Source organism: Molossus molossus, unplaced genomic scaffold, assembly GCF_014108415.1.
Source record: "Molossus molossus isolate mMolMol1 unplaced genomic scaffold, mMolMol1.p scaffold_m16_p_12, whole genome shotgun sequence".
Lineage (NCBI taxonomy): Eukaryota > Metazoa > Chordata > Mammalia > Chiroptera > Molossidae > Molossus > Molossus molossus.
In genome coordinates, this window is record NW_023425347.1 from 81,680,958 (window position 1) to 81,696,837 (window position 15,880).

Genomic DNA, 15,880 nt, shown 5'->3' on the forward strand with positions numbered 1-15,880 from the left:
GTGATGTCTCTTAACAGGTGCAATTGGCTGAGTTGAGGGGAGCACAGAAAGGCGAGGGTTTCCCTATCCAGGCCAGGTAGAAATATGTCAGGAGGTTGTGTTGCCTATTTCCCCAAGTCTTCAGAGTCAAAGAGACCAACTCTGCAGAGAGAATAACGAATAATAAAAGTTAATGTTTCTTGGGCACTCAACATGGGCCAGGCTCTAAGTGCTTTACACATATTAAGTCATTAATATTCATAATAACACAAAGAAGTGGGTGCTGTTGTTATTCCCCAGTTTACGCTTGAGGAACTGAGGTGCAGAGTAATTTTCCCAAGGTCACGAAGCTAGGCAGGGGTAGAGCTATGACGAATCAGGCAGCATGGCCCCTACAGCTTTGCTAAAAGAGACTGCCTGTAGCCCGCAATCCAAGCTGATGCAGAGTCTGATGGTCAAGACGTGCATGGCAGTATCTCTTACACTAAAACTAAATAAGTGAGAACAAAGGCAGGGAGGCAGCAAACAGCCCCTCCCAAGTCCTTCCTACCTGTCCTCACTAAGAGGACCCTATGTAAAGAGCCTTCCACTGGGGTGCAGCCTAGTGGTCAGGGGCAACCAGCTGTGCTTCCCCCCAATGCCCCGTGTTCACAAATGTTCCAAGGCAGAGGGGAAGGTGGAGGCCCTGAGACAAGGGCTGGGAGGTCCTGTTGCTAAGAGAGATTCCTTCCCTTTCCCTGGCACACCAAGATCGAGGTCTAGACGCAAGGACCATATTTCACAATTCTTCTGACTTGATTATTAGCCCATGGAGTTATCCAAATGTGAATAGTCAAAAATCTTACCCATCTTCGAAGGGAGTGGTTTTGCCAGAGAAACCCCAATCCTGGCACATGGAAGCCTGCGATTATCAACCCCTAAGACAATGTCTTGGCTCCAAACAGTACTAACAGGAAGTCCTCAAAATCCTTCTAAGATGTAGCCACAAAGTTACAGTGGATGGGGAGACCCCCCGATCGACAGAGCAGCCAGACTGACCTCACTCTACCAAAGCAGGCATTCCTTGCTGTTCTTGACCACACTGCAGACCTCTGGGCCTCGTTTCAACTCCTCTGCTTCTCCAAATGGGGTTGCTTATTTATAATTACCTTGTTTTTCCTTCCACCAGTGCACCAAATTATTAGGGGTTGATTAATTTTATTATTGATCTGTAGCAGTATTTCCTAACCTTTTTGGTCTCAGGACCCCTTTACACTCTGAAAAATTAAAGGCCTGAAAGATCTTCTGTGTATGTGGGTTACATTATCAATACTTGCAATATTGGAAATTAGAATTTAAAATATTTTAAATATTTATTTAAAATTAAACCCACTAATGTTAACATAAATAACACACTTTTCAATGAAAAATAACTACATTTTCTAAATCAAAGTAGTGAGAAGAATGACATTGAGATTTTTTTGCAAATCACTTTAATGTCTGGATTTATGAAAAGCATCTAGATTCCCATTCGCTGCTTTATTTAATCTGTTGAGATATGTTGTTTTGGTTGAAGTATATGAAAAATATTCAGCCTCACACAAATATATAATTGGAAAAAGGGGGAGCATTTTAAAAGCCTTTGCAGATAATTGTGGATATTCCTCTTTGATACCATACCAAAACTTGACAAATGATAGTTTTATAAAATTTAGTTTCAGTATGGAACCTGAAGCCATATCAATCAACTTTTCATTAAGTTAAAATAGGTCTATCTTGCACTTTGAATGAATCCATTATTCATTAATAATTTTGTAACACTGTGTATTGGTCGCTTGGAAATTGGTTCACTGATTTGTACAGATCTTCCAAATGTTGAATTTTCCAAAAGTCTATTTTCACTCAAAAGCTCAAATTGTATCATTGGCAGCAAATATTTTCAATTTTTCCCCTTGAATTGACAGGCTCACTTCCTTCATTTTAGAGAAAATGTCTGCGAAAACCCACATTTGCATAACTCTAGTGTGTCTTTCAATCAGTAGAAATGGTGTTCATGAAAAGAAGCTGTTAGTTCAGCTTGCAACTCAGTGGCACAGGTGCTTCTGGAGACAACCATGGTACTGAGGCATCCAGTAGAATGCTTCCCATTCTGTCAAAATATTTAGAAGTTATACTCAAGGGTAGACATTTAATAGAGTTCATCATTTTTACCGTTTCATCAAATCATTCTTAAGTGAAACTGGCATATTTATTTCTCTTACTGTGTGCGCATGGCAGTGACAATACAATGACTACAAGTATAGCCTAGAGTCACTGCCTTACTTTGTGCTAAGGGGACAGCTGTTTTACCCTCCATTGCCTTTCTACCATCAAAAATGCAAAATAACATCTAGGTATGATTATGAAAATAGTTTTGACTTCACAGATCCTCTGAAAAGGTCTTGAGGACACTCGTGGGTTTCCAGAGCACACTTTAAGAACCACCAATTTGCCCTGGCCGGTTTGGCTCAGCGATTGGAGCTTTGGCCTGCGGACCAGAGAGTCCCAGGTTCAGTTCCCGCTAGGGGCACATACTCCTCCCCCCAAAAAAAGAACCACCAATTTAATGTTTATTCATCAGTTAACGCCTACCATGTGACTGTTCTAGGTGCTGAATATTGAGTGGCAAGCTATATATGAGATACTTAAGGCCTCTGTTCTTAGTATTCTTGTTATGTTCTTTGCAGCACAAAAGTTTTTCATTTTGTTGAAGTCAAATTTATCTGTGGTTGCTTATATTTTTGGTGTCATACCTAAGAAACCATTGCTTAATCCAAGGCAAGGATTTATGCCCATGTTTTCTTCTAAGAGTTTTATAGTTTTATTTCTTACATTTAGGTATTTGATCCATTTTGAGTTAATTTTTGTATATAGTTTGAGGTAGGGGTCCAACCTCATTCTTTTGCATGTGACTACCTAGTTGTCCCAGCTACCTTAGTTGAAAACACTATTTTTCTCCCTTGAATCATCTTGGTATCCTTGTCAAAAATCAGTTGACCATGTTGTATTTTTATTTCTGATTTCTTTATTTTTGGACTCTTAATTCTGTTCCATTGATTTGTATGTCTGTTCTTATGCCAGTACCACATTGTCTTGATTACTATAAATCTGTAGTACATTTTGAAATTGAGAAGTGTGATTGTTTCTTTTTAAGGTTATTTTGGCTATTCTGGATCTTTTTCATTTCCATATGAATTTTAGGATCAGCTTGTCAATTTCTATTAAAAAAAAAAAAAAAAAAAAGGACAGCCCTGGCCACTTTGGCTCGGCGGTTGGAGTGTTGGCCTGTGAACCAGAGAGTCCTGGGTTCGGTTCCCACTAAGGACACATACCCCAGCCCCGGTTGGGGTCGTGTGGGTGGCAACCAGTTGATGTGTCTCTCTCACATCGATGTTTCCCTCTCTCTCTTCCTCCCTCCCTCTCTATCTAAAAATAAATGCAAATATATCCTCAGGTAAGGATTTTTTTTTTTTTTATCCTCATCCGAGGACATTTTTCCATCTTTTGTACAGACAGAGTGGAATGGAGAGAGAGGAAGAGAGAGAGAGGGAAACATTGATGTGAAAGGGCCACATCAAGTGGCTGCCACCCGCACGACCAACCAGGGCCGGGGACAAACTGCAACCGAAGTACGTGCCCTTAGCGGGAACCGAACCCGGGTCTCTCCGGACCGCAGGTGGACGCTCTAACCGCTGAGCCAAACCGGCCAGGGCACAGGTAAGGATTTTAAAAAAAAAGACATCTCGGGCCCTGGCCAGTTTGGCTCAGCGGTTAGAGCGTCGGCCTGCGGTCCGGAGAGACCCGGGTTCGGTTCCCGCTAAGGGCACGTACTTCGGTTGCAGTTTGTCCCCGGCCCTGGTTGGTCGTGCGGGTGGCAGCCACTCGATGTGTCCCTTCACGTTGATGTTTCTCTCTCTCTCTCCCTCCCACTCTATCTGTAAAAAAATGGAAAAATATCCTCGGGTGAGGATAAAAAATAAATAAATAAAAATAAAAAATAAATAAAATAAAAAAGACATCTCGGAATTTGATAAGGTTTGCATTGAATGTGTAGATCAATTTGGGAAGAATTGTCATCCTAACAATATTAAGCCCTATAATCCATGATCCTGGATACCTTTTCATTTGTTTGTCTTCTTTAATTTCTTTGGGTTACTTTCGATGTTAAGCGAAAGAGTAATGTGATTTGTTTGATACTGTAGGAAGATTACTTAGTAGTGTAGAAAAACAATCGGGGGCAAGAGAGGCTACATGAACAAGGGCAGTGATAGCAGGGACAAAGAGGAAGGCACTGGTTATATAAATATTTATGATGTGAATCAGCAGGACTTACAATTAACTTTATATAGAAAGAGAGGGAAGAGTAAAAAATGGGCCCCAGGTTTTGCCACCAACTGAGACAGAAAATACATGAGAAGCAGTTTGGGAGAAAAGATGAAGCTCTCCATTGGTATGTGTTGAGCTTGAGGTGACTGTGGGACACATAGGTGGAGAGATAAGGTAACTGGATACTTGAGTCTGATGCTCAGGGGAGCTGTCTAGTCTGGGGACAGTGATCTGAGAATCATCATATAAAAGGGGGACCACAACAATGCATGAACCAATCAATGGGAACAATAAAAGAAGCAGAAAGGATGCAAAGGAATACCAATGTTTAAAGGTCAAGCTAGTCCGGCTGATGTGGCTCAGTGGTTGAGTGTCAGCCCAGGCACCAAGAGGTTGCTGGTTCAATTCCCGGTCAGGACACATGCCCAGGTTGTGGGCCTGATCCCCAGTGGGGGGCATGCAGAAGGCAGCCAATCGATGTTCTCTCTCATGAATGTTTCTATATCTCTTTCCCTCTCACTTCATCTCTCTCTAAAAATCAATAAAGGAAAAAAATTTAAAAAATAAAAATAAAGGTCAAGCTAATGACAAAAGGTCCACAATGGAGACTGAGAAGGGACAACTAGAGAGGTAGGAAGAAAACCAGGAAAGGAGATGCTTCCATTAGATTCAGCGGTTAGACGTCACTGGTGACCTAGACAAGGACTCATCTAGCAGAGGGCTGAACCACATTGCTGTGGACTGAGGAGGAGGTGGGAGTTGAGAAGATGGAGATAGCATAAAGATAATCCACTCTGGAAGTTTGGAGGGGAATGGGAAGGAAGTGAAAAAGGAGTAATGAAAAATGTAAAGGGAGAGTTGAGGGAGGATGTGTTTTTGCAGGATGAGGAGACTGGCATGTTTATAGTACTTAGAAGAAAGGGGAAGGATGCAGGATGGAGTAGTGTCCATGTGGGGCTGGAGGAGCAGCTGGGAGAAGTAAGGAGGTGAGTGGGTTTAGAATAGTGTTTTTCACATTTTAATGTGCATTAGAATCATATATCTCAAATCTCCCCTCTGTTCTCCATCTCCATAGCCACTACCCTGGTCCAAGTTTAAGGCCCCTATACTTCCTTCAGATGCTCAACCTTGTGGTGTAGGTTTGGTTGTGAAGAGGCCAGCAGGGGGCTCACTGAACAACAGAGAACAGAATGGGCCAGTGGCCTCTGTGAAGTCAGAAGTACAGGCAGAGGGAGTCAGGAGATGGGCATGCTATACCTTTAGGATGCTTGAGGTTGGGATGTCAGAGGGGGTTGTTCAAGGCCCCAGAGAGGATGGCTGGGGTCATGATGAAGGTCACTGAGGAGGTCAAGGAAGAGCATTGGAGGGTCATTCACATGGATGAGCAGGACCTGAGCACAGATTACCTGATGGAAATCTGGTAACCCAATTCTGATGGATGGAGGTGGGCGACAGGGAGGGAGACACATCAGGTGATGACAAGGGGTGGCAGAGTAGAGCCAGGTGGCAGGAGTCTCAAGAAGAATAAAATGATACATGCACATAGGAAAAACCTTCCAAACGTGAATGGTGAATGGTGATTTTCTGTGAGGGCAGAGAGGACTGTGGGTAGTTCTGATATTTTCTTTTATAGTTTCCTGTTTGTCCATCAAGTTTTCTACAATGAGCTTTTTTTTTTTAGAAATGTAAAAGATAGACAAAAATACAAAGAATAATAAACACCTTCATTCACACCATCTAGAGTTTGTCATTGAAACAAAAGTCCCCTTTAACTGCCTCCTTTCCTCAGACAAGCATGATCAGTTGGCTTTCAGATTTGTATACATGTATACATATACCTAAGTTAGAACACAGTTGGTTTGTGTGTGATTGTTTTATTTATGTGGAGGGACTGTTCTTTTTTTTTTTTTTTATCCTCACCCGAGGACATTTTTCCATTTTTTTGTTCAGGTAGAGTGGGAGGGAGAGAGAGGAACAGAGAGAGAGAGAGAAACATTGATGTGAAAGGAACACATCGAGTGGCTGCCACCCACACAAGCAACCAGGGCCGGGGACAAACTGCAACCGAGGTACATGCCCTTAGCGGGAACCGAACCCGGGTCTCTCAGGACCGCAGGCCGACGCTCTAACCGCTGAGCCAAACCAGCCAGGGCGGGACTGTTCTTGTAATCGGCGGCTGGGGGGCTTTTTTTTTTTCTTTATTGATATTAGAGAGAGAGAGAGAGGAAGAGAGAGAAAGAAACATCGATGAGAGAGAACATCGACTGGCTGCCTCCTGCATGCCCCCACTGGGGGTGGGGCCCACAACCCCGGCATGTGCCCTGACCGGGAATCAAACCAGCGACCTCTTGATGCATGGATTGACGCTCAACCACGGAGCCACACCGGCTGGCCTGGGGGGCGGAGGGGCTTTTTTAAGGTGAGGAGTGGTTGCACAGAGACAGAAGCCTGAATTGCCATACCCAGCTGAGCAGCCCTGGGAAGACCCAGCCTCCAATTTAGTGCCACACCTGGTTGTTAAATGTTCCAGGAAGAGAGAGAATTACTGCTTGTATTTCTCTGGCTAGGTTTCAACCCGCTCTCATATCCCTCAAGTAAGTTATGCCTCAGAAATCTGGGAAGCCGGAAAGATAATCACTATCCCTATTTTACAGACGGAGAAACTGAGGCCCAGGGAATGACAGAGAGCTGCCAGCATGTCACAGTGAGTAGGTGGAGGACAAGTAACTAGAGCTCTGGCTTGGGGTTCTTCCTGGAACCTAAAGCCCGTGTGTGGAGGGGTGGGGCAGAGGCAAGTGACACTGGGTGGCTCGGACTAATGGACTTTGACCAATTGGCAATAAGGAAGAGAAACAGCCATAACTTCAGGCTGCTGAGGCTGGGCCTTGGCAAGGAAACTGTGTCTGGGGAGAAACAGGTGGGCAGTTCTCCCTCCTCAGAGGCCCCAGAAAGCAGGCTGTGACTCGCCACTGTCCCCAACCACACTAGAAGTCAGGGCTCCTTCTCAGGCCTCATTCAAGTCTCAGCTCTACCACTGATACATGCTGTGTGATCTTTGAAGAGCTCCTTATTTTCTGCCTCAATTTTCTCATCTGTAAAATGGGGCGATAATCTTCCACTTTCAGTATTGTTCCAAGGATAAAAAGAGAGAATCCTGCCCAGCCACTGTGGCTCAGTGGTTGAGTGTCAAACTATACACCAAGAAGTCACTGGTTCAATTCCCAGTCAGGGCACATGCCGAGGTTGTGGGCCCAATCCTCAGTGGGGGGCATGCAGGAGGCGGCCAATCAATGTACTCTCTCATTGATGTTTCTATCTCTCCCTCTCCCTTCCTCTCACTCTAAAATCAATAAGGAAAAAAGAATCCTCATCTATGTGTCTTAAAGCAGAGACATTTAAAAGGTCAGATCCTCAACCTGATTCCACAAGGCCCCAGATGGGCTCAGTGTCAAGGGGACTAACTGACACTGAGTATCTGGTGGAGAAGCCACATGCATATACACACATGAGATTTAAAATCAGCTTTGCAGTGACGAAAGGTGCTCTCCAGGGTGGCCTTTGTCATCCATAAAGTTGTTGGTGGAGTAAGGGCAGGGTAGTGGTTATGAGGGGGCCTTTTCTTCCTTTCTTACAAAAGCAAGACATGAATAAATACTTATCGTAAGACTTCAGTAATATAGCCATGTGTAAAACAAAAAAACCAAAGCCTTCCCCTTGCTCTCCTCTAGCCATACCTCTCTCGGTTGTCATTTTAGTGCTATTGCTTGCTATTAGAAACAGCTCGTCCGTAAACATCATTAAAGGCACGTGTATCTTTGTACTCTTTGGTGTGTAGGGTAAAGACCTAGAAATGGAATTGCTGAGTCACAAATACAAGTGTTCGACCATTTACCATATAGATGAGTCCTGCCCAATTACCCTACCTGTTAAAAGGCTATCCACATGGATGGACATCAACATTCAGGTGCCAGCCCCCTGGCTTGAGGAACAGTACCCACCTTGCCTTTTACCTTACACGTTTTTCTTCCTGCCCTGCACCTGTCATGCGTTGTCGCCCTTCAGACAGCACATGACAGGGAAGCATGTCTGCTGAGAGGTTACTAGACCAGTCTGCCTGGCTGTGATGGTCTGCTGATGTCACAGGGGGCTTCCAGCCTAGTTCCAGGTGGCTCCACTCCATCCTGTGGTGGTAATGCGCTCCATTAACACTGCAGAGGCTCTGCGTGTGCTGACCCAGGCACCCACACACAGTACGTGCCACAGGCACGGATACAGTTGTGGAGAAAGGCACACATTTAGTGGACATCTGGTGTGTCAGGCTCCAGCTCAGCACCCAGATGAGGTGAAGGGTGCACACGCTGAAGAACACAGGCACGGAGGTCTGGGTGGGAATCCCACCACTTCCAGCTGAGCACTCTGGCAAGTCCACTTCTGGGCGCTGAGGATGGCACAAGGGAGGGCACAAGTCCATGCTGGCGCACTAAAGGGCTCAGTAACCAATAGCCAGGATTAGTAAAACCATTCTGTGCTCCTGCCATGTCTACACTTTGTAAAGATACTCTAGAGAGTTTTCAATGCATTTTCTTATTTTATCTCACCACGATCTTAGGGGGCAGAAATTATTATCCCTGATTTCCCAGTGAGGTAACAGAGACCCCCAAGGCAGTTTGTAAAGCTCAGGCCAGGAACCGGAGATAAAGCAATTTGCCTGCGGTCACGCAGCAAGTTAAGGACAGACCCTGGTTCCCCAGGCACTGCCCTCCCCCCACCCCTGTGGATTCCCGCCCTGGGGACTTCCGTCCGGGGCCCACTAGGTCACAATAACCCGGCTAATGTGCATACGACCCCCGCCTCTCCCCACTGCCTAGCTCCTTTGAACTTCAGTTTCCATCTGTAAAATGGGCCTCACTGAAGTGGGGGTGGGCTAGGAGTGTGCGGGACGGCCTGGTGCCAGCCAGGATCCAGGCTGGCGCGGAGGGTGGGGCCAGCGCTGTGACTCAGCCGGGCGGGCCAGGAAGGGCTGCCCAGCCGGTCTAACTGGCCCGGGATCCAAGCGAGCCGCCAGGGCCCTCCAGGGGCAGGGCGCCCGGGGGGTGACGGGAAGGAAGGCCGGGCCGGTGCCGGGAGCCCGGGCTCGGGGTGGGAAGTAGGCGCGGCGGCGGCTGCGGGGGCGCTTGGCGGCCGACGACCAGGATGGGAGCAGAGCCCCCAGGCCACCCGCAGCCTCTGGAGCCCCACTGAGCCGGCCGCGGAGACCCCGCGCGGGAGCCGAGATGTGTCTGCGCCTTGGTGAGCCAGGGGTGCACCCCAGGAGACCCGAACCCACCCGACTCTGCCGGCAGGGGCAGAGCACTGTGGTGGGAGCCCGGAACCCCGAGGTCCAGGCCGCCTTCTTTGCAGAACACTTTCCTCTCGCCCCAGTTTCGCCAGCAGTGATGTGTAGGGAGGAGGGCTGCTGGTGTCTTCTCCATGCCTCCCGGCCCCTCTTCCCCACTTGCCTTTCTTGAGGATGTGGGACCCCAGGCCAGGGAAGAACCGGTAGAGAGCAGCCCCCACCTCGCTTACAAGGTAAAGCAGAGGAGCGGGAGTTCAGGGCCAGGGAGTTCTGAGCCAGGGAGTTCTGAGCCAGAGGCTGGCTGTCTTGGTCTTGCACCTTTGCTTCCATACTCTCCACTCCCCAACCAGGCAGAGAGGGGAGAACCACTGGCAAACAGGTCCAGACGAGGAGTGGGATGGATGTGTCCTCTCCCCTCGCCCTCTCTGCTCAGTGGTGCTGCTCTTGGGCATCAGACAAACCTAGGGAGTCCCAGACCTTGTAAGCCTCAGTTTCCTCATCTGTAAAATGGGTGTGGTGGCCCCTCCCCCTTAGGACTACCATGAGGATAAGGTTAGCTCTAAGAATGAAGTGCTTACTGTGGTGCCAACCCCACTGCTAAGTGCTCCAAGAATGGTGACTTAGAAACAAAGAAGCCAGAGACTGCCCTCAGACCCGTCCAGCGCTCCAAGCACAGCCCCATGCTGGAACCGTGCCTCCAGTTTGACCAAAGTCTTGGGCCTGGGATGCTGTTGTTTATGAGCCCAGCCAGCCCTGAGCGGGGTGGTGTCTGGGTTGCCGGGTAGGTGGGTGGATGGGGTGAGGTGGGCCAGGCCCCTGCAACAAAGCTGCAGTGCCCCTTCCTGTTTGGCCAGCAGTTAATCTTCACGATGCCATTCCAGTTCCACATGCCTGTCCAGCCTGCATCTGCCCTCTGATTCTCTTCCCTCTGCTCCAGCTCCAGCTCCAGAGGGTCCTGTAGGCTCGGGTTCTCAGAACAGCCAGATCAGACCCTCCCCATTTTACACGGGAGGAACTGGCCTCAGAAAGGAGAGGTGCTGCTACGGGTCACACAGGGTGTCTGTGACTGGATGGCCCCATCCCTCTCTGATTCCTGGGAACTGCCTCTTGGTACAGGGTCCCCAAGAACATTCAATCTAGTGATTTCTTTTTTTTTTTTTAGCTGCAAAGCTCCCATATATGAACTCTGATCCACAGATGGGGAGACTGCAGTCTAGAAAGGGACTCAGTCAGTTCCCACCAGGTGCAGCTAGAGGCAGAAGGAGCTGTTTAGTTCTGGGGACCTGGCCTTCCAGTGTCACAGAGCTGGCTAGAGGAAGGGGCCGCCAGGGCCAGGGGACCAGCACAGTGTGTGTCTCCAAGGGTAGAGCCAGGACCCATGGGGGACATTCCAGAGAACAGATCTGGAACAGCCTAGGGTGCCCACGCAAGAGGGCTCCCTGCACCTGGGGTTGTGCAGACAGAGGCTGGACAGCCATTTGGCTGCAGGGAAATTGCTTGAGTCCCTGATGTTCTTTGGACCCCAGCCCCCAACACACCATCACTTGCCCTCTCCCTGCCCAGTGCCCCTAGACTAAGGACTTGTTTGTCCCAGAACCCCCAGGGTATACCCCACTTTCCTATCCATCTCCCCAGGGTATGTCCATCCTTTCCCACTAGGAGACAAGGTTTTTTTCTTTCCATTTCATAGATGGGTAAATAGAGACTCAGAGGCTTGAGCTTCTTGCCCTGAGTCACCCACCTCTAGGCACTTCAGTTCAGCAGTTGTGAGCTCAGTATCTACTGTGTGCCACACCCTTTCTCCCAGACTGAATCCTGAGCAGGACCTATCCCTTCCTGATGAACTAGGGGCTCCTTGAGGCCTGGACCGTGACTATCAAGCTCACCATGGTAGCTCAGGGCCTGGCACAGAGCAGGCACTCGGTGAACATTTGTGTAATGAACACATGAATAAATAAAGCAGTGAATGGGAGCTGAGGGGAAGGATTATGGGTCTGGAGCTAGAGACCCAGGTTCAAATCCTAGCCCTGCCACTCATGATCTGGAGCATTAACAAGGACTACCACCCTTTATTAATTACCACCTGTATGCTTTTCCAACCTTAGAATTCCAAGTACTCTCATGAAGACATTGTGAACCCCTTTTGCAGATGAGGAAATTGAGGCTCAGAGAAGACAAGTTAATAATCCCGAGTTCTCCAGAAATGTTTAGAACTCCAACCATGGCCTCAGTTGTCTCCTCTGCCCGGCAGAATGAAACCCACCCATGGCCTGACACAGCTATCCCCACAGGTGGCCTGAGTGTGGGTGACTTCCGGAAGGTGCTGATGAAGACGGGGCTGGTGCTGGTGGTTCTGGGTCACGTGAGCTTCATCGCGGCAGCTTTACTCCATGGTACTGTGCTGCGCTACGTGGCTGCCCCCCACGACACTGTGGCTCTGCAGTACTGCGTGGTCAACATCCTCTCTGTCACTTCCGCCATTGTGGTATGACCAGGCGGGGGAGAGGGGGGTGGCTGGAGGGGGCTTGAAAGGTCTTGAATGAGTCTCCACCCAGAGCCTGGGATGGGCAAGTAGAGAGCCTGAGCACTAACCACTGCTCTACCACTTACCAACTGCAGGAGCCACTCAACCTCTCTTTGCCTCCGCTTCCTCATCTGTAAAGTGAGGATCATTAACAGTGTCCGCCTCAGAGGGTCCTGAGGAGTGCTGAATGAGATCATCCACATAAAGCACTTGGCACAGTGTCTGGCACATGCTCAGGGCTCACTATTGCGAGCTGGGATTGTTATTGTAATAGGGAAATAGCGAGGCGCTGTTGGATGGAAGGAAGGAGCATCAGCTCAGTTTGGGAGGGTTCAGGCGGGTTCACAGAGAGAGGCCCATGAGCTGGGTACTGATGGGTGAGTAGGGATTCAAAGACAAGCTGTAATCCCCATAACCCAGGTATGTGGCATGCTGGGGCCCACTGGTGGTAGAGGAAGCGGGGATAGCATTCCAGTATGGAGAATGGCAGACGCAAAGGTATGGAGGTGGGAATGGCTGCGATCTGTTCTGGAGACACTGAAAAAAACAATTTATCAGCAGCTTAGGATTAGGCTTGGTCTACAGTAAGTACTGAATAAATGGTAGCCATGGTTATGGCTGGATGTCAGTACCTGTTTGATGAGTACATGAATAAAGGAGCCAGTATTCTCAAGTCCATAAAGTTCTTTCCCACCTAGTTACAGAGGTGGCCGCTGCACACCCATGTCTGAGTTCCTTCCCTGCCACCTCCTGGCTGAGGGACTTATTTCTCTCTCTAAGCCTGTTCCCTCCTCTGCCTGTTGGGCAAGGCTTGGATGAAGAAGCATCTCAGGCCCCAGCAACCAGGAGCGCCTCAGTCAGTGGGACAGGGTGTGTCATGCAGATGTGTGTGCTGTCCTTTGGAGTTGCTATGACTGTTGTTTGTTCCTCTCACCAGCCTGGATAGAAGGCAGGGAAGGCAGGGAGCTCAAGGTTAGGAGGTCCGCTGGGGATGTGCTCCAGGCTGGACCACTTCTGCTTTATTCTCATTTCCTCATTTAATTCTCAATGTTCACAGCAACATGGGGCCATTATCATCCCTACAAGGGAAACCGAGACTCAGGGACTCAGCGGTGAGTGTCCGCTCGCGGACCAAACGGGTTCGATTCCGGACAAGGGCACGTACCTCGGTTGCGGTTCAGGTTCAGACCCTGGCCCTGGTCAGGGATGTGCAGGCAGCAACCAATTGACATGTCTCTCACACGTCGATGTTTCTCTCTCTCTCTCTCTCTCCCACTCTATCTGAAGATAAAAATAGAAAAAGTTATCCTTGATGAGGATTTTAAAAAACAAAGAAGCCAGGCTGGATTTGAAATGATTGTGTGTGACACCAAAGCCAGTGTCTTTTCCATAAGCTCATCTTGCAGAACAGGACTTAGCCCAGAGAAGTTAAGGCACCTACTCTAGCTGCACAGTGAATTAAAGATGTTGCTGGGTTCCTGTCGCACCACCTGCCTCCTATGGGTGCAGCCCATACCTGATATAGTGAGGGAGCTCAGAGGGGAAGCCTGGCTGAATGGAGCCCAAAAGGTCCAGGGGGCAGCTGATGGGTTAGATAGCCACCTCTTAGGGCTGAGGGTGGTTAGGGGATCCTGCAGGAAGAACCCAAGCAGGTGAAGAGAAGCAGGAAGGGTGTTCCTGAAGGGCACTGTGGGCAGCTTCATGAGCAGGCTGTGTGTGGGTGTCCACATCCAGGGCAATGAAGGAAGAGTCTGGCCAAGGGGGGTTGAGAAGCTGATGGGACTAAGGCCAGGTCACTGAGAGCCTGAGCTAATTTACTCCTAAGATTTTTAATTCTACTCCATAAATTGTCCTGATTTGTGTATTTTGTTTTTAGTTCCTTGTCAGTCGAGTTACTTAGTTTCTTCCAAAAATCTCTTCCACTCCAGGAGGCAAATCATATATATCCTGGTACATCCCCTGCAGCCCTGGGATACACAGGTCCTGTTTGAGATACACAGCTTTAGGCAGTGGGGAGTCATGGAAGGTTGTAGTCAGGAAGTGATTGTGTTTTAGAGACATCACTCCGGGGCTGGACCATGAGGAGGCAGTACCTCCGTGCAGACCAAGGCTAAGTCACGGTGGAGGAGGTGGCTTGGAGGGCTCCAGTTGGCATTGGTGGAATCCCTATCCGAGAGTGGCCCTGACCCTCACTGCCCACTGTCCTCCAGCAGGAGGGTCAGAGCTGACTTGAGCCTCCCCACAGGTCATCACCTCCGGCACTACAGCCATCGTGTTGTCACGCTACCTCCCCAGCATCCCCCTGGTATGTGGCACCTCCTGGGATGGGGCTGAGGGGTAAGAAGGGCCTGCCTGATTGGAGGGGGTGAGCTGACCCCATGGGGGCCAGAGCTGCCCATGGGGTCGAGCCTGACATCCACTGACCAGTGGCCTCTCCTATCCAGCGCTGGGCAGTGTTTAGCTCAAGTGTGGCCTGTGCCTTTCTCTCTCTGACCTGTGCTCTCGGCCTCTTGGCCTCGATCGCCGTGACCTTTGCCACCCAGGGACGGGCACTGCTGGCTGCCTGCACTTTTAGGAGCCCTGAACTACTGGCGCTGGCGCCTGACTGTCCCTTCGACCCCACACGCATTTATGTGAGTGCTCAGGCCTGGGTTGGGGCGGGGGTCATCCAGTGCTCATGAGGTGGGAAGGGTTCTTGGGATCCTGCCTTCCACCCCCAACCCCTGCAGCTATCTCTGCCCTCTGTGTCCCTGCAGAGCTCCAGCCTGTGCCTCTGGGGTATCTCACTTGTGTTCTGCGTGGCAGAGAGTGTGTTTGCTGTACGATGCGCCAGGCTCATCCACCAGCTGCTGGAACTGAGGCCCTGGTGGGGGAAAAGCAGCCACCACATGGTAAGGCCTGCCACCCCCTCCATAGCCTTGACTCTCCCAATTTTCTGGGAGCCCCTGCTGGGCAGCCCCCATCCCTCTGCATGGGGCTTCCATTTGAGAACTGGGGCAATAGTTTTCTCTCCAGAACCAAAGGAAGAAGCTAGGAGGCTCAGAGAGGTCAGATCTCCCAGTTAAGTCACACAGCTGACACCTGGTTCACCCAAGGCCCAGGATCCGAGGGAGGGGGAAGGTTATCTGGGCTTGAATTGGGGGCACTCCAAGGGTATAGCCCGGCTCTTGCCTGGTGGAGGATGCAGTGATGCCCCTTTGCTTCAGAGATCCTCCCATTTCCCTGGGTGTCCTGGAGGAGGAGACCCAGACCCAGATCCCACAGCCTGGCAGCCTTTTGTGTCTCCACAGATGCAGGAGAGCCCAGAGGCCATGGAGGGCCATGACCTGATGAGCTGCCCCAGCTCTGTGTCGCTGACCCTCTGACAGCTGATGCCTCACCCAGACCCCATGGCCAGTGGGGCCCTGCAACCAAGTCGGGCCAGGATTCCTGGAGCTGGCCCATGAGGGCTCAATGTCCATTCAGGAACCTGGGTGGGGATTTTAAACTCCACCCCCAACCACCCAACCCACTGCACTGAAACAAGACTTTATTCTGAAGTTATTAAAAAGAACAGAGATGCTCCACAGCGATGCATGCAGCGGGGAGGGGCTCGGCCGGGAGGCCTGTGCTTTCCCACCCATGATGCAGGGGGGGGGGGGGGCTCAAGCCCTGTCGGCCCATCTCTGTGGGCCTGTGTGTGTGTGTCTGAGGGATGC

General features: G+C 49.7%; 1 protein-coding gene across 2 annotated transcripts; it reads left to right on the forward strand.

Annotated features, from left to right (window-relative positions):
* Positions 1–9,494: 9,494 nt before the first annotated feature.
* Positions 9,495–15,746, forward strand: TMEM54 (transmembrane protein 54). Of its 2 annotated transcripts, none has more exons than XM_036256858.1 (6): positions 9,495–9,612; positions 11,950–12,143; positions 14,428–14,487; positions 14,627–14,815; positions 14,939–15,073; positions 15,455–15,746. In XM_036256858.1, the coding sequence occupies exons 1-6, from the start codon at positions 9,597–9,599 to the stop codon at positions 15,545–15,547; spliced, it is 687 nt and encodes a 228-aa protein (XP_036112751.1). In that variant the 5' UTR covers positions 9,495–9,596; the 3' UTR covers positions 15,548–15,746. The 2 variants fall into 2 exon arrangements, with proteins under 2 accessions (XP_036112751.1, XP_036112752.1); XM_036256859.1 differs by having other exon boundaries at positions 15,473–15,746.
* Positions 15,747–15,880: the final 134 nt, after the last annotated feature.

Coding starts and splice junctions, on each gene's coding strand:
- TMEM54 (XM_036256858.1), top strand. Junction 14,816..14,938: donor TCGACCCCACACGCATTTAT/GTGAGTGCTCAG, acceptor GTGTCCCTGCAG/AGCTCCAGCCTGTGCCTCTG. Junction 15,074..15,454: donor GGAAAAGCAGCCACCACATG/GTAAGGCCTGCC, acceptor ACAGCCTGGCAG/CCTTTTGTGTCTCCACAGAT.